This window comes from Epinephelus fuscoguttatus, linkage group LG19, assembly GCF_011397635.1.
Source record: "Epinephelus fuscoguttatus linkage group LG19, E.fuscoguttatus.final_Chr_v1".
In the NCBI taxonomy this organism is placed as follows: domain Eukaryota; kingdom Metazoa; phylum Chordata; class Actinopteri; order Perciformes; family Serranidae; genus Epinephelus; species Epinephelus fuscoguttatus.
In genome coordinates, this window is record NC_064770.1 from 6,023,491 (window position 1) to 6,040,895 (window position 17,405).

Consider the following 17,405-nt stretch of genomic DNA (forward strand, 5'->3'; position numbering starts at 1 on the left):
GATTTTTTATTATTTTTCCTGTATTTTACGATTTTTTAAAAAGCAGGTACCAACATGCATGGAGCCATACAGTACATATGGGTAAATATGCTCTACTGCAATAAACATAAGTTTCATGTTTGATTCTCATAAGTCTTTCAAAAGCTAAATTACATCATTTTAATCACCAAAAATATTTTATTTTAGCCAAAGGAGAGGCTCTATGCCCCTCATCCCGTGGGTCCAGGCCTTTCTGAGGACATCAGCTACTTTATTAAATCTATTTAATCAGGTTGATTTGGCACCGGAGTAGTAACCACAAAGATGAGCCAAGATTTCATCCTTAATTCTTTTAAAAAGTTTGTAGTCTGGCTAGTCCTGAAAGCCTGATTTCCTCAAGTTCCAGTGACAAGTTGTTCTGTAATTATCATTACATAATAGTGCCCACCACTTATTTACTACATGCCGGCCAATAATATTGCCATGGTCTCAAGATTCCAAATGCCTACGTCAGGGAACACAAAACCACAAAAGACAATTTGTGACACTCAAAAATTTCACATTAAATAACTTGAGTTAAGTTTTTGTATATTCCATAGGAAATGTGTCTCTGGTAAAGGGTTGGGCAAAATAGACAAAATTATATATTATAATCTTTTTGACTAAGTACCTTCATACAGATATTATGAGGATATTGTAGGCTTGATTGTTGGTACTTTCAGGAAATATTTACACAGTGAAATTTTTGATAAATCATTATCAGTAATATTGATATAATGACTATGAGTAAAGGCAATTAATAGAACAGCTGGAACAGTTTTGTAAGTTCAGAAAATGACATCACTTCTACTCTAAGATGGTATCTAGTCTAATTCACTGTATCTTTATAATATTGATATATTGCCCAGCCCTAGCCTGGCAACTTGTTGTGTTGGCCCTAGTAGCTCTGATTTTGCATTAGCATAATTATTAGTGGTGCAAGTACAATAAGTCAATTAATAGATAAGTTGATCAACTGAGAATGTATAGGCAACTGTTTTGATAATTCATTAACTGCTGAATTGATCAACTCAAATTTCAAGCAAAACTGCCAAACATTTGATGGTTCCAGCTTCTCAGATGTGAGAATTATCTGTTTTTCGTTTTCAGGTTGCTGACGTTTTAAATGTCTAACAATGCTAGAATTTAATGCTGTGTGGATGTTAAGGTTATGACGTTTTACAGATGTTAGGTTTTGTTCTCCATACCTTACGACTAAATGTTGGTATTCTATGTCAAGATGACACTGGTTTGAGAAACCAACAAAATATCAATGTCATCTGTTGTCAATATTCTACATTATTTGAGGCTGGAATTAGTTGTCCTGACATTAAATTTTGGACACCTGATGCCACAACCTAAATTTAGCTAAATCTCAACATTGAAATACATTGGTGGCCAGCTGTGGTCTTGCATTATCATCTACTTTTGGATTTTTTGTGAGACAAAACATGACATTGGATCAACGTGGGCCATGCAAACTGAACATTTTTCACTGTTTTCTAATGTGTAAAAGACCAAATGATAAATCGAGAAAATAAATGTCAGGTTGATTGATAATGAAAATTACCATTCATTGCAGCCCAGGTAAGCATTAAGCCTGACCGTAATAAGAATATCAATTTATACAGTGTTCTACTCATTTTCTGCTGGTTTAAAATTAAATAATACATATAAAAGCACAATTAAGTATCAGAAATAGACTTCATAGGCTCACCACCAAAAAATGAAACCTGTAAATGGTGACTGATTGATTGATTGATTGATTGATTGATTGATTGATAAGCAGGAGGAGACATGCTAGGAAAAAGACACTATGGTTCACTAGCCTAGCAGTATTTGATCAATAGGAGACTATTGACACTAATCATTTGGAAATCAATGGAAGCTTGCTGTTAACCTGACTGATTCATGTGGTGGGCAATCCATTTTTCCAACATTACAACCTCTCACCTGTTAAGGTACATTGCTACACCAACTTTTTGAAGACCATTATAAATCAAATGTAGTCTGCATTAGAAGCCACAGAATGGCTGTTACTGCAAGGGCACATCATATAGCCTACAGCCGCCTCTCAATGCGCGCGGCGCACGAGCGGCACTGCACAGACGACTGATGGAGAGCTTTTTCTTTTCCCGTGGAATGGATACCAAAATAACACCAGAAAAAAAAAACACGCTCACGAGCTTTACCCACTTTGGTTTACCAACGTGTATGCAATTTGTCTCTCCAAACAACCACGAGGAATATATCTCGACACTAAGCACGTCCATTTTCAAAACCCATTAAACGCAGCAGCATGTTGACTAGTTTACCGAATGACAGAGTTAACTGCTTCGCACGCGAGCTCCGCACGAGACCCGCTTTTGTTAAATGCTGTTTTTTCCTCTAGCCTATACAATGACCTCTACGTTTCACTTATTGTTCCACAAACAGAAGCCGTAAACACACTCCAGCACCGCTACTACAACACACACACTACTCTTAACAAAAGTAAAAACACAGCAGCAGCGTCAGCCGGTGTTTCCCCCCCCCCCCTACACACACACGCACACAAACACACACACACCTTCACCGACACCTCCCGCTTGTTTTGTTCCTTTACCTGCTAATGATGACAGCTCCTTTGTACATGACGGAAAAGGTTGGCATTTTGACATTGGAGCCAGCTGCCCCGGTAACACGCTCGGTCTGTCGGAGCTTCCCCAGCTTTCAGCCTCCAGCCAGCAGCCACATGATGGTATGTCTGTCTACACAGGCTGCCTCTAATTCCAGTTAACCAGACTGTCCGCTCCAAACATCTCCACCTTCACCCACACATTTAATCTCTTACATAACTAAAGTCGGCGAAAAATTAAAAAGGGCACAGAAAGCACCGAGGGGAGAAATTATTTTGGCGAGGCTTATCTCTCACACGTTCTACCTGTGGTTTCTCTGCCTGTTGGACCACAGCAAGTATTTATTGTTGTTTGAAACAAGAGCTGAAGTTGCATTAGCAGGACAGGACATCCTCAGCACAGCCTGTCCACTGTACAAGATTACAGCTATAATGATGATTACACTGTTCATACTTCCCCCAGTTACAGTAAAATATGTATTTTTTTCCATCTTGTAAAAATATATTTAGCTGGGATTATTAGACATTGTTACAGGCATTTTAATTTATTAAATTCACATTTAAAAATGTAATTATTATATTATTATACTTATAATACAAATAGAATTTTCAGACTAATAATAATATTGAATCATAAAGAATAAATGGCATTGATAATACGCTATAGAAATTGTTAAGTCTAAGATAATTCAAACAGCATGAGGGCTTTAGATGCCTTTAAACACATTAATACACAAGTGCCTCGCTCTCCATTTTGCAATTTTAATCCTCAGCTGACATCCATTTCTCAACATTGTCATTTCTCATTCAAACCTCTGAGCAGCTGTGTTTTTTGTTGCGTGTCCAGACTGCATACATTTAAATAATTACGTTAAGTTTATAAGAAGTACAATTTGAAAAGTGAAGGTTACCTTCATGGTACATAGTGAATATTGTGTTTACTATGCAGTATAAGCATACAGTGTAAGCTCACTCTTGCATTCATGTTCCTGTTTTTATGTTACAGGACGTATAGGGGTTCCATAATCCCATAAAATACTTCCATGCAACCACTGACAAGGGATCAGGGGGTCATTACAAAACAAATCTGAGGAGTTGTGACATTCCTAAAGTACAGCTGAGAGGGGGGGAAACTGTTCAGCCACTCACAATCTTTTAAAGACCTCCTATTTCTTTTAAATTATTGGGCAATTTTACATCTTCAGGCCTCAAAATGAAAACAGTAGTACTACTACTACTACTGATAATAATAATAATAATAATAATAATAATAATAATAATAATAAAATGACAACCAGTGATGAGGGGTCACAAGTAGACATAATCGAGCTGGGCACTAATGTAATTTTATATTAATATTTGGTTGAATTTAGGTTGTGAAGTTGCATGACCAAAATTTAATGTCAGGACAACGTCTAATGGCAACGTCAATTGGACATAGAATACTGACGACAGATGACGCTGAACTTTTGTTCACACTTTTGTGTGTGGAGAACAAAACTCAATATCTGCAAAATGTTATGATGTTAACGTCCTCACAGCATGAAATTTTAACGTCATTAGACGTTTAATATATCATCAACCCGATTTTCATTCAAACCAAATTTTCACATCTCTCAGACCTAAGAGTCCAACATCTTTCTGACATCATACTGACATCCAGTGCCAGCTGGGTACCTTGCTTAAAGGAGTTTCAAGCCAAGAAGTTTGAAATCACTGATTTAGAGGTGGTGGGCACAGAATGTGTTAAACTTATGTAATGGCAAAACAAAAACAATATCAATACAAAGTCAATGAGGATCTTTTGTCATGGTGGACACCCAGATTATGAATAAAGAGCGAGAAAGTCTGCACAGGATGGATGGGAGGAGTGACGGATTGGTTAAACATTTATGGACTTTCAACCAGGAGGCCATTGTTTGTTTCGTGTGAAATCAAATGTTACAACAACATAACATATATCCTCCTGCATCTGTGGTTGACGTTGCGGGATGCTGTGTCAAATTACGCCTGTTACATGTATTGTGTCTTTTCAAAATACACTTCCATTCCACTTCCACAGTTTCTGCTTGTTAGATGCATACAGTCTTTTTCAAAATAGACTTACAATTTTGGTAAAACACCTGGTATTACCATTGATTTCCTGACCTCCAGTCCCGTGGTTAGGTTTAGAAAAGATATAATGGTTTGACTCAACATTCACACGGTGAGGGAACAGCAGGCTCCAGGGTGAATGTCCAGGGTTTGTTGGACCCATCCATCTCCTCTCCAGCCCACCCTGTAGAGAGCTTCCAGCTCCTTATGTTATGTTACTGACGCTGCCCAGCTGTGTGTCATACCACAATGAAAGGTGCCTTTCTGCGTCAGTGTCTGATGCAGAAATCTATGACAAAGAGGCGGTATATGATGAGTTGGGAATGAGAATGGGCTGGTTGTTAAGAGCTCATGTCCATTTCACAAACATCAGGTTGACAAAGTTCCTCCCACTGCTACAGAAAGACAATTTTAGGGACTTGACCTCTTTCTTTTCTCCTTTCTTTTTCACAATTGACCTTATCAACTAATTCTAAATTCCCATGAATCCATTTTCTATACCCACTTATTGCTATAGGGTATCACAGTATTTGGTGTGTGTAAGTGTGTGTGTTTATAGGCATGTACAGCAGGGAAACACCAATCTGATACACCCATCTGATCCAACACAATAAAGTCTACACACATAGTTTCAGTACATATTAGAAACACAGAAAAATAAATCATCATATCAATATAAAATATCAGCAACCGGCAGCTTTGATGCAAAAAACAGTATCAGCCCAAGTTCACATACAACACCTCTGGATGTGCGGTGCTGGTCCACACAGACTAAACATTATTCAAAATGAAGACGATTAACCAACATTTTCACTATCAAGCTAAATACAGTGAAATGTTCCTAGAATACTACATCAGCTCAGCGTAGTCTCATAATCCCTGGCATGCAGGCACAAGAACTGTCTGCCAGTAAATTTGGCTTAGCTATGAAACAGTTGACAACATACCTGGCAAAACTTAGAGGCACTTTCAACCTTTGGAACATGTCTGTTTCTGTGGAAAAGCCTGGATATCTGACTCTTGTTGTTAACATTGGCTCTGCATATTCCCGCTCATGATGCACTGTGGCTGCCAAGCAGCTATAAAGAGTGCCAATAGATGAGGAGATGATAAGCTTATGCAAAAGGATAATACACACAAATCCATATGGTACAACAAAGCGCTAAATACAGGCCTTTATAAGAGGGCTACTCAATTACTCCCGACAGTAAACACAGATTATACCGCACTTCTCCCAACTATACCAACATTACATATTCTTAACAATATAATTTTTACTTGCTCTGTATTTCTAGAAAGAGTTTGTGGTTCGTTCTGGCTACAGGAACTAACAATAATGTGTAATTTATGCCTCCAAAGCTGCATTAATTGAGTCAATTTGTTTGTTTGTTTTGTTTTCGGCCACTTGGGGGCAGCAGAACAGCCGTTAGACTTGACATTGAAGTCCCTTCATAAATTTCTTATGGTGAAAAGTGTTGCCACTGGGCAAGTAACCCACCTCCAAGCAGCAATGAAAGATCATTTAAAATTTAGTCGGCACAGAGTTTGAAAGAGAGACTGAATAAGTCACATATATTAAAAAGAAGTAATCACCATAACATTTTCACTGACCCCCATGCTTCTTTCTACTGCTTACTAGCCCTGTTTTTCAAGCTGGTTTGTAATGCCAAACACACCAGTAAAAAAAAACAAAAAAAAAAACATACTCCTCTACCGCAGAGCTGTGTACACAACTCTTATCTACTAGATGTGGAAAAAGAGACTGTTTTTAGCAGATTTTCCTGTTTTTTAAAAACCTGCATATACATGCAAATTTTGGTGAAAAAGGGGAAATATTTACACATCCAGTAGACATAACACAACCAGAGAGCTGAGGGGAACTGCAGGGTTGGTAATAATTCTCTGTGGGTTCATCTTGAGTGACAGCCATCTGTCCACACAGTCATTTGATCCATTGTTAATATAAAATATTGATTAGTGCAGCCCTTAGACAGTATATAACAATCTATGGACTTTAGATGTTCAGATGTATAACTGAATCTGAATCCAATATGGGAGGTTTTTTTTTTTTTTTTTTTTTTTTTTACATAAACTGACAATTTAAACAACAGATGGACAAACATAGAGATTTGCTGGTGAATATAGTGGAATATTAAACAAAGAGTCAGATATCTTTCTCAGGTGTTGCTGGAGAGCAAAGCAGAGCAAAAAGGAGAATGAACATCAGATTTACTTTCATCAGGCAGACAAACATTACAACTGAATGCTAATGTTTGTCTGTGTCTCCTGGATGCGTACATATGCAACTGTTTGCTCAAAATGCCAAAAATGCCAAAAATGTTGCCAAAAAAAGGTAGATATGTGTCTGTTGTGTTTCCAGCTCTCTCCGCTGCCCCCAAGTGGGCAAAAATTCAATGAATGCAGCTTTAGCCTTTGGTTTATTTTCTTTAATGTGGTGACAAGCTTTGTTCAAAATTTTAATTGATCTATTCAGGCTTTTAAAAAGCCAATTACAAACACAACATGGCATGTAAAAAACATCACTGTTTCCATCTACACACCAACTCTTCCTCTAAAGCCAGGCCAAGGTTTCTGATGTCTACTCAGTTGTTAAGATTAGAAGAAGCTGGAGGTGTTCCAGCCTCTTACCTAACAGCGATCTTGTACCCACTCCAGACACAGGCTTTGGGAGCACAGCTGTAAGCTTGGCTAACACTTGACTTCTATGGTAGCCAACTTGTTGTCACTGCTGTCATTTGATTTGGTCATACTGGCCTGTTGGGCCACATACTGTACATGGGAAAAAAGTCCATGCATATACCACAACAAGGAAATTATTGGTGGGATTGGACAAAAGCCTTTGTAATAAAAAGTCTGAGAATCATGAATGAAAATCATGTCCATTCAGCAAATGCAGTTAAATTCAAGATCCTCAGCTCTTGTACAGCGCCACTAGTAATTACTGCCTCTTCAAAGGAAGAAAGGAGTTTAACATAACCAACTAGTCATGCATGTGTGATTGTAATAATTTTACAACTAAATTTGATCATCTAGGTGATGTAACGCTGGGAGCCCTTTCACACCTGCCTCATTCTGCACTGACTTTTTGACTTTTCAGTTTGATTTGAACCAAAATTCAAAAGCCAAACCTTGGTCCGACAAAAAACTTGGATGGTTGACATGCGCTGACCCAGTGGAACACAGATTTAAAGCTCCCCAATGTAACTCTAGCAGGTGATCTGCTCTATGGTAGGGGAAAGCCTGAAATACACTGCTATCCTTTAAGTTCAGAAATATCTGACAGAATTCTTGCTTAAAAAATAAAATGATTTAACAAAGAACCAAAAATTGCTGTCACTCATTTAGAGGTCTTGAACCAATTTTTTCCTGCAACTGTGATCAGGGGAACACGTGTATTACACGTGTATTACATCCTAGATAAATGTATTTATTGCTTATGATCGCAACCTGAACTTCCTAAATGGAACAACACATTCATGTTCAATGTGAAGAATATTCATGAGCTGTTTTTGTGAGAAAACGAGGAAAGATATGCGGTTGTATACAGGGCAGTGTGTTGTCCCTTTCATCATGATGACAGAGGGAGACGACTCTCTCACTCTGGACCTTAAGCCTGACATTCATCAGCTGCTTCTTTTCTCTGCTGTTGCAATGGTTTGGTTGCGTGTTTTTCAAATGGCAAGCCAATGTTTGGGGTAAGCCACCTAAATTCATTCAATGAGCATTTGATTTGGGTGACTTGTGTTTACTTTGATCAGCCGCTGGATTACATAACAAATGAAATCCTGCATTTTTTAAATCTAATACCTCGAGAAGCTTAGCAGTTCTTCAAAGCATCTTTGTGGGGCTTTAAAGAACTGAAGGGTGCTTTAAACAGGAATCAAAGAATCTGAAGGCTGCAGAGTGCCACCATGTATGCACAGACTTCACTGCTGAGGTTGTGCTTTGGAGTGCCAGGGTCTTATAATATTTTACTCCTTTTTTATTTTGAGGCAGATGTGTACAATAACTGACTATTTCTTTTGGGAAAAGATCAGATTTTAGCTTAAAATGCCTGGTTTTGGTGGCACTATGCTGGCAGGTAACACAGCGACATCTCAGTAAAAAACAACCAGTTTTCATGGAACTATCCCAGTGGAAACACAGCAACAAGTTGCTAAAACACAAATGCTTTTGTTTGTTGGTCTTGAATAACAGCCCGCAGTAGTCTGCAGCCTGGCATGCATCTCGCCCAGGTGACACACCATCCCCCATCCCCTTCACCTCCAAATGAAGTCAGCTCTCATACTACATCACTTTATAAACATTGATATCATACATACAAAATGTACAAATATAACATATTCGTGGAGTATTTTCTTTAGGCAATCAGGCTGTCTTTTTCTTAAACCTAACTAAGTGGTTTTTGTGATGAAACCTAACCACATGTTAACTCCAGCACTGGCACATTAAATTAAAAACTGAAACATGTAGAAAAGTTAAGTTTCAACATATCAGCTACTTACGAAACATATTAAACATATACATGCTGCCAATGTAATGTATCTGTGGTTTTCAGAAACATTTATTTTGGCTACTGGGTTGTTGGTTTCCACTGTGAAATTTTTTTTTTGACTCTTTAGCTGCTAAACGCTTCACTGTGTGCACCAGCACCAGTATCCACCTGTGTCTGACTGCTGTCTTGGTGCTGAGCAGAGTGTAAGAGAGTTTATCATCACTTTGTTTGTATCTGGAACTGGGGCTGATGAGAGCTGTGTTTGCAGGCCAGAAACCAAAACAATGAGCGAAAAGAGGCTAAAAAGCTCTGGAGAGCAGAGGAGGTGATAATTCTCTTTGTCACTATACTCTCATGCTGTGTTAGATGGTTTTCTTTTTAAATATACAAAGCGTTTAGTATTGAACATTTAATGGAAAAGTTTGATTGCTGATGTGGTTTATTAAGACCTTTAAATGCAGACACCTGGTGAACAACAGTAATATCATCTAAAACTTGCTAAAATACAAAAGACAATATTAAGAACTGAGCATAATGTTAGCTCAGGCAGCACAGGATACTGTGATTCCTTTCGATGCAACCAATTTGCAAATCTCATTCAGAGCACCCTATTTAAACTGCTTTAGCCTGCCTACTGTTGCTGCTTCCTCTGCAAGCTGCTTTGCAACCTGCCTCCAACTTAGCTCCTCCTTTTCATGTTGTGTCTGACTTATTAGTGTCATTTCTGTTTGTCATTGATGCTTGCTCTGTTCTGTTCCTGGGGGTGGGGGGGGGGGGTCCTTTGCTGCTGCCTTCTCTGCCTTAGTCTTTCCATGTAGAGGCATGGAAGGGCAGAGATGTTTACTCTCTCTGACTCAGGCTGTCCCTGTTTGCAAGTGAAAGGGCAGAGAGGTGTGCTCTCTCCATCTTAGGCTTTCTGCATAGGCCTAGGAAAGGCAAAGAGACCCCAGAACAGAGCCATATCACCACAAGTAATACTGCAAATGGGAATAAAATTATCTTTGACTAAAGTGGTCCTGACTGAACTGAAAATATACAGTATGTATACACAGTAAGCCTGTGTTTGTAGCCCTTTTCAGACGGGGTCTGCCCATTGGTCCGACAGCACATTATTCCGACAATCCATTGGTCCGACCAGGGGTCGCGTTAACTGGATATTCTCCGTCATTGACCGGTTTTTTACAACAATGACCGGAAAATCTGAAGGCCGTCGGTCATTTGACCGGTTGCAATTACTACCCCTGCCCACTTGGCGGCGGAGTGCACAGTCAGTGGTTTAAGTGGCTGGTGTTTTCACACTGCAGAGAAAAAGTCATTCATCTGCTTCATGTAGCGTTGTTGACATAACGGCCTGGACACACCGGATGCGTTAGTGCCGCAGAAGTCCTGCAAGTATACTCGCAGGCGCTCGTCTGTTCCCGTCAGCACTCGTTTTTTCACTTCAACAGGTCATTTTCAACATGGGTAAGTCCATATTTTAATTGTTTTTTATGACGTAATAAGTTAATGACAATTTGTCATTGCATGTCCATGTATTGAGCGTGTTGGATTAACACTGAATGAATAGGGCATATTGTTCTGACCATTTTATTTATGTAGTCTGTAGGCTCAGTGACACAAAATTAAAATTGTAATAAAGTGATTAGGGTAGGCCTATTGAAAAATGTGTTCGGTTATGCACTGATGCACTATTTTAAATTATAAACATGGTATTTTCTCCTCACATTCCTCAGTGCGTGCTGTTGTTATTTTATTTTGAAATTTGGCCGGATTCTCTCGTCTTTTCTGTGTCCGACTTCCTGTTTGGTACGATCCGCTCTATCCAGCTTGACAGAAGCGCTCGCGGCTCGTGTGTAGACCAGACGCCGAACTGAAGCACTGCGGTGTGTGGATGTCTGTTCTTTTCGTTCATGTCCTTATTAATGCACACTTGCTAACTTGCTTGTTGGATTTATTAAAAACGAACGAATGAAAACTAAATGTCTTTGAATAGGCTATCTTTATTATCATTTAAAAACGAAAATTAAAATGACCGGTAAAAATTGATTATGACCGGATTTTTATGACCCTCTCGGTCAAAATGACCGGCGACAAAAAAGTCTAGCGCAACGTCTGGGTCCGACATCCCATTGTTCCGACCATATTAAACCCATTGTTCCGAAATCATCATGATCCCCTGTGGTTAAGGTCTGGTTAGGTTTAGGCACAAAAAACACTTGGGTAGGGTTAGGAAAAGATCATGGTGTGGGTTAAAATGAAAAACAAAGTGGCAAACACATAAGCTGTGAGCCTGCTTCGCCTCAAGCCTTTCCCAGCTGACCCAGAGCCGGTCACGGCGCACCATCAAGGGAAAAATATGCCCGCCGGGAGCCGTTCAGCACCGCGGAGAGCTCCCCACACAACCCGGACCCCAGAGTTAATAACAGGAGGTTATGGTGTTTTGTTCTCTCCTCTTTATGACTTGTATCTCGACCAGTAGCCTACTTTTGTTGCGTTTGCTGACCCTCTATGGTAGACAAATACAGTATAGCCTAGTATAATCACATATTGGAACAACGGGACGTCGGACTAATGGGATGTTGGACCAATGAGATATCAGACCAATGACATGGCGCCTTTCAGACAGGATATATGTATCATGGACAACACCTGAGGATGTGGACATAGGTGTTTTTTACCTAAATGTTCCTTACAGATTAATTCAGACAGCACAGGACATTCGTAGAGTCTATAATGTTGACGTGAAATTGGCCAAGCATGGCACTGCTGGAAGACAATGATAACTTCTAACACTTAATGACCAGATGGAAGTGTTCTCAGTTCACTCACAGGCTGCATCACTGCTTTTATAACTTATTATGCTGTTGAAACCTGGACTGATGAGCACTGTCAGCATGATGGAGGCTTGCCACCTCTTATTTTTAATCAATCACCAAATTATTTGATCCATTTCATTATTTATAAGATAGAGGTTTCTGCTGCCTATGTTATACAGTCAACAGTGCCCAAGAAAACAATGTAAAGACTTTACACTGGGACTGACATACAGTGATTCCATTGCTCACATGCTAGACCTAAACTGTTGTTGGATATTAATTTTTTGTCCATGCAGTTGGCATGAATGAAAGTAGAAAATCTAAGGAGGAAGACAGCTGGTCTAATTATTACTGCTGCTGTGCATTTTGACCTCTTTTGCCCCACTTGCACCGCAAGGGATTAACTGTAAAATCAGCATTCCTGCAAATGTAAAAGAGAGCATGGGCTCTTAGTGAAACTTCCCTGAATAAAAAAAGGCCCAGGACCTTTCATATTTCATATTGTGAACAATTGCATATTCTGTAGTCATCCACTTCATTTTGAACACTGTAGGGCTCTTTTCATTTTAAAACATACCTATTTTTATCATAAATTTCTATTTTAGATTTATGATCCACGACTTTTGCAGGATGCATCAAAATACCAAGGCAAGTCTGTGTATGTGAAAACCTACTTGGCAATAAACCTGTTCCAGATTCTGATTGTAACTGCACATGCACATTTCAGCACTATTTTAGCATACAGTATGTCCCCCCCCACACACACACACACACGCAGAAGTGCACACATTATCATCACACACAGATTTATTCTCTTCTTCTATTTGGCAGCCATGGCAACGACCATTTGCCTCAGAACTTTAATCACTAAATCTGCACAGTGGGTCGTTATCAGATTATGGGATTATCCAATCCACACGAAGAAATCAAACAAGGCTGGACCCAATCACAGAGAGACACATGCACACATGCTTACACACACACACACACACACACACACACACACACACACACACACACACACACACAAAAGACAAAACCCAAAGGGAAGGGTGATCACTGTCATGTGTTTGCAGTAACAAGGCTGCCCTCTATAGATGAGGAAGAGAGGCTACAGGTTCAGTGAGCAGCAGACTTTCTCACAGGTCCAGGAAGATGCTGTAAGAAAATTAAGGTACTCTATGAGCTGTCTACTAAACAAACACAGTAAACAGTGAGTGTTTCTTTCTAAAATGTACTGTATGTATGTTTTGCCATTTTGCAATAAAGATGCTGAGCTAAGCCGTGGAGCAGATCAGTTGCTCACAGGTCAGCAAAATGGTTGCCATGTTGCCACTGTTAGTGTTTTCCGCAGCAAAGGAAACAATGTTGTATACTTTAAGGAAGAGTTGCAGGTGGGCTGGCTCACATTTCATCTAACAGCTCACTGTGGTGGTCTTTACTTGTACTGCTTCTCCTTGTTGAAAACTGATCCATTGACCAAGTAGTGTAGAGTATATCTGTATCTGGTTGGGTAAACCAGTCTTTCCTGAAGAATAGCACTGCTGAACTGGACTGCATTTAAATAGCGCCTTTCGACCTTACTGGACAATACAATTTGCCTCTCATGCAAGGTGCATGTTCCCATTGGGAGCAACTTGGGGTTCAGTGTCTTGCTCAATGATACATGGACATGTGAACAGGAGGAGCAGTTCGACTTGAAAGCTATGCAGGGGGGGAACACATCTGCCCAATATTCAAGTACACTCAGAATCAGCAAGTACCTCCACCTTCAGAATAACTTCCCGGGGACTAAATCTGAAACCAAAACTACAAGTAGTTTATAAACCTGAAACTACGCATAATAATAGGTCCCATTTAAAGGATCTAAAGGAGCAGCAGCTGGGGGACAGACAAAGTGTCGGCATATGGGATACTACTAACAGTCCTCATCAAACACTTTGGATCAGAGTAAAATGTCTTCATAACTGTCAGATGGATGGTTACATGGTTATGTTCCAGGCTGGAATTGTTTTTTTGTAATATTACAAACACCAAATTGAATGAGATTTTCCATAAGCACCCTGCAATAATGCATGAGGTCAAGTCTGAAGTCGAGTCTTTCATGATGTGGAAATCATTCTTAAGCACTATTTGGACGGGATTAGTTTGGGGTAATGTCATTTTACCACAGGACGTTGGTAATATTAATGGCCAGTTCACACGGGATAAGAAATATCAGTAAAACTACCACAAGTGGGAGGGGTAAATCCATTCACGCACCGCGGTCCCCTCCTGTCGTCATGTGCGTATGATAGGACTGTCAAAAGCACCATGAAATTGAGTTCGAATATTTTCAAATTAATTTAGTAGAGTTCGAATAATATTCAAATTTATTATTATTATGGGGTGTCGGTGGCTTGGTGGTAGAGCAGGCGCCCCATGTACAAGGCTGTTGCCGCAGCGGCCCGGGTTCGAATCCAGCCTCTGGCCCTTTGCTGCATGTCACACCCTCTCTCTCTCTCTCCCTTTCACACGTGTCTGTCCTATCAGTTAAAGGCTTAAAAATGCCCAAAAAATATCTTTAAAAAAAAATTATTATTATTATTATTATTATTATTTTTTTACAAAAAACCTCACAAAAAATAAGATGCTTTGCTGACACAATATGAACGTGACACTTGGATGAAAACACCCGTTCTGACCTCACTGAAGTGCCAGGTATGATCAACTTCTGCCTGGCTATCTGAGCAATGTTTGGATACTTCAGTGCGTAGTTTTCCACCACAAGAGTGGATCCTGGTCGGCTCGTAGTGGTGTCTCATTCTGGTAATGTTTCATCTCTTCTTCAGAAAGGGTAGGCAGGGAGGCAGCAGGTGCACCACTCTCCCTGTATGTCTCCCCGAACAGGTCACACATCCCGGACAGTGCAGTGGGTGGTGTTGGCGCAGCAGGCTCCTCCGTCGGCGCCTCTCCCTCTGTCGCTGCGTCCCTCTCTGGCCCGGCTTGTCTGCAAGCCATCTCTGCCCGAACGGGATTCGCCGTGATATATACAGCATTATTGATAGTATTAATTAATTATTAATGATATTCGAATTATCAAATTTAGGTTCGAACTTATAAAAAATATATATATTCGAATATATTTCAAACTTCAATATTTTTTTTTGACAGCCCTAACACACATATTTACTGCTGGTCTATTCGCACAGGATTAGTATTACCTGAGGTAGTTGTCCAGGACCCTTTTACAGAAGGTAAAAGTCGTGGTAATCTTTCCTGACATTGTGCGGTAATGATTACTGACATGGCACATTCGGACAGGACTAAAATTTCTGGTAATTATTACTTTACCCCACGTACAGTACAGGCCAAAAGTTTGGACACACCTTCTCATTCAATGCGTTTTCTTTATTTTCATGACTATTTACATTGTAGATTCTCACTGAAGGCATCAAAACTATGAATGAACACATGTGGAGTTATGCACTTAACAAAAAAAGGTGAAATAACTGAAAACATGTTTTATATTCTAGTTTCTTCAAAATAGCCACCCTTTGCTCTGATTACTGCTTTGCACACTCTTGGCATTCTCTCCATGAGCTTCAAGAGGTAGTCACCTGAAATGGTTTCCACTTCACAGGTGTGCCTTATCAGGGTTAATTAGTGGAATTTCTTGCTTTATCAATGGGGTTGGGACCATCAGTTGTGTTGTGCAGAAGTCAGGTTAATACACAGCCGACAGCCCTATTGGACAACTGTTAAAATTCATATTATGGCAAGAACCAATCAACTAACTAAAGAAAAAAGAGTGGCCATCATTACTTTAAGAAATGAAGGTCAGTCAGTCTGGAAAATTGCAAAAACTTTAAATGTGTCCCCAAGTGGAGTCGCAAAAACCATCAAGCGCTACAACGAAACTGGCACACATGAGGACCGACCCAGGAAAGGAAGACCAAGAGTCACCTCTGCTTCTGAGGATAAGTTCACCCGAGTCACCAGCCTCAGAAATCACAAGTTAACAGCAGCTCAGATCAGAGACCAGATGAATGCCACACAGAGTTCTAGCAGCAGACCCATCTCTAGAACAACTGTTAAGAGGAGACTGCGCGAATCAGGCCTTCATGGTCAAATAGCTGCTAGGAAACCACTGCTAAGGAGAGGCAACAAGCAGAAGAGATTTGTTTGGGCCAAGAAACACAAGGAATGGACATTAGACCAGTGGAAATCTGTGCTTTGGTCTGATGAGTCCAAATTTGACATCTTTGGTTCCAACCGCCGTGTCTTTGTGAGACGCAGAAAAGGTGAACGGATGGATTCCACATGCCTGGTTCCCACTGTGAAGCATGGAGGAGGAGGTGTGATGGTGTGGGGGTGTTTTGCTGGTGACACTGTTGGGGATTTATTCAAAATTGAAGGCACACTGAACCAGCATGGCTACCACAGCATCCTGCAGCGACATGCCATCCCATCCAGTTTGCGTTTAGTTGGACGATCATTTATTTTTCAACAGGACAATGACCCCAAACACACCTCCAGGCTGTGTAAGGGCTATTTGACCAAGAAGGAGAGTGATGGAGTGCTGCGGCAGATGACCTGGCCTCCACAGTCACCGGACCTGAACCCAATCGAGATGGTTTGGGGTGAGCTGGACCGCAGAGTGAAGGCAAAGGGGCCAACAAGTGCTAAACACCTCTGGGAACTCCTTCAAGACTGTTGGAAAACATTTCAGGTGACTACCTCTTGAAGCTCATCGAGAGGATGCCAAGAGTGTGCAAAGCAGTAATGAGAGCAAAGGGTGGCTATTTTGAAGAAACTAGAATATAAAACATGTTTTCAGTTATTTCACCTTTTTTTGTTAAGTACATAACTCCACATGTGTTCATTCATAGTTCTGATGCCTTCAGTGAGAATCTACAATGTAAATAGTCATGAAAATAAAGAAAACGCATTGAATGAGAAGGTGTGTCCAAACTTTTGGCCTGTACTGTACCTATGTAAAACTAATCCCATCCGAATAGGGCTTGCATCAGCACATCGACTGTAGTCCTCTCTTAAGGCCCTGACACGCCAAGACAACAGTCGGGAGTTGGACAGTGTTTGGCTGTTGGTGAGCATCTGTCGCCCTCGTCAGTCTGGTGCATTGCATCACACCCTTGCCCCTTGCTGCCCTTGTTGGCTTCTTTTTTTTTTTTTGGCTGATTCAGCATGTTGGATCATCGCCGTCAGTGAATTAAATCACTTGGACTGGAAGTTCAGCTCAGCACGAGATGAGAAGCAGAAATGAGGAAAGTAAACAAAGAGCCAAAGGAAAATGGAGTGAGACCAAAATAAACTTGTTACTTAAGGTAAGATTACATTTTGC

General features: G+C 40.3%; 1 protein-coding gene across 2 annotated transcripts in view; it reads right to left on the reverse strand.

Annotated features, from left to right (window-relative positions):
- Positions 1-17,405, reverse strand: part of si:dkeyp-72e1.9 (syntaxin-binding protein 4) — a 117,075-nt gene that overhangs the window by 70,862 nt on the left and 28,808 nt on the right. Inside the window, exon 1 of one of the 2 annotated variants that reach the window (XM_049560203.1) lies at positions 2,624-2,926. The exons of the other annotated variant lie outside the window; for it this stretch is intronic. Coding sequence (XP_049416160.1) covers positions 2,624-2,670 — 47 coding nt within the window. The 5' untranslated portion in view covers positions 2,671-2,926. Of the gene's footprint in view, positions 1-2,623; positions 2,927-17,405 lie in introns of those variants that run through there. 2 annotated transcript variants of the gene reach the window in all.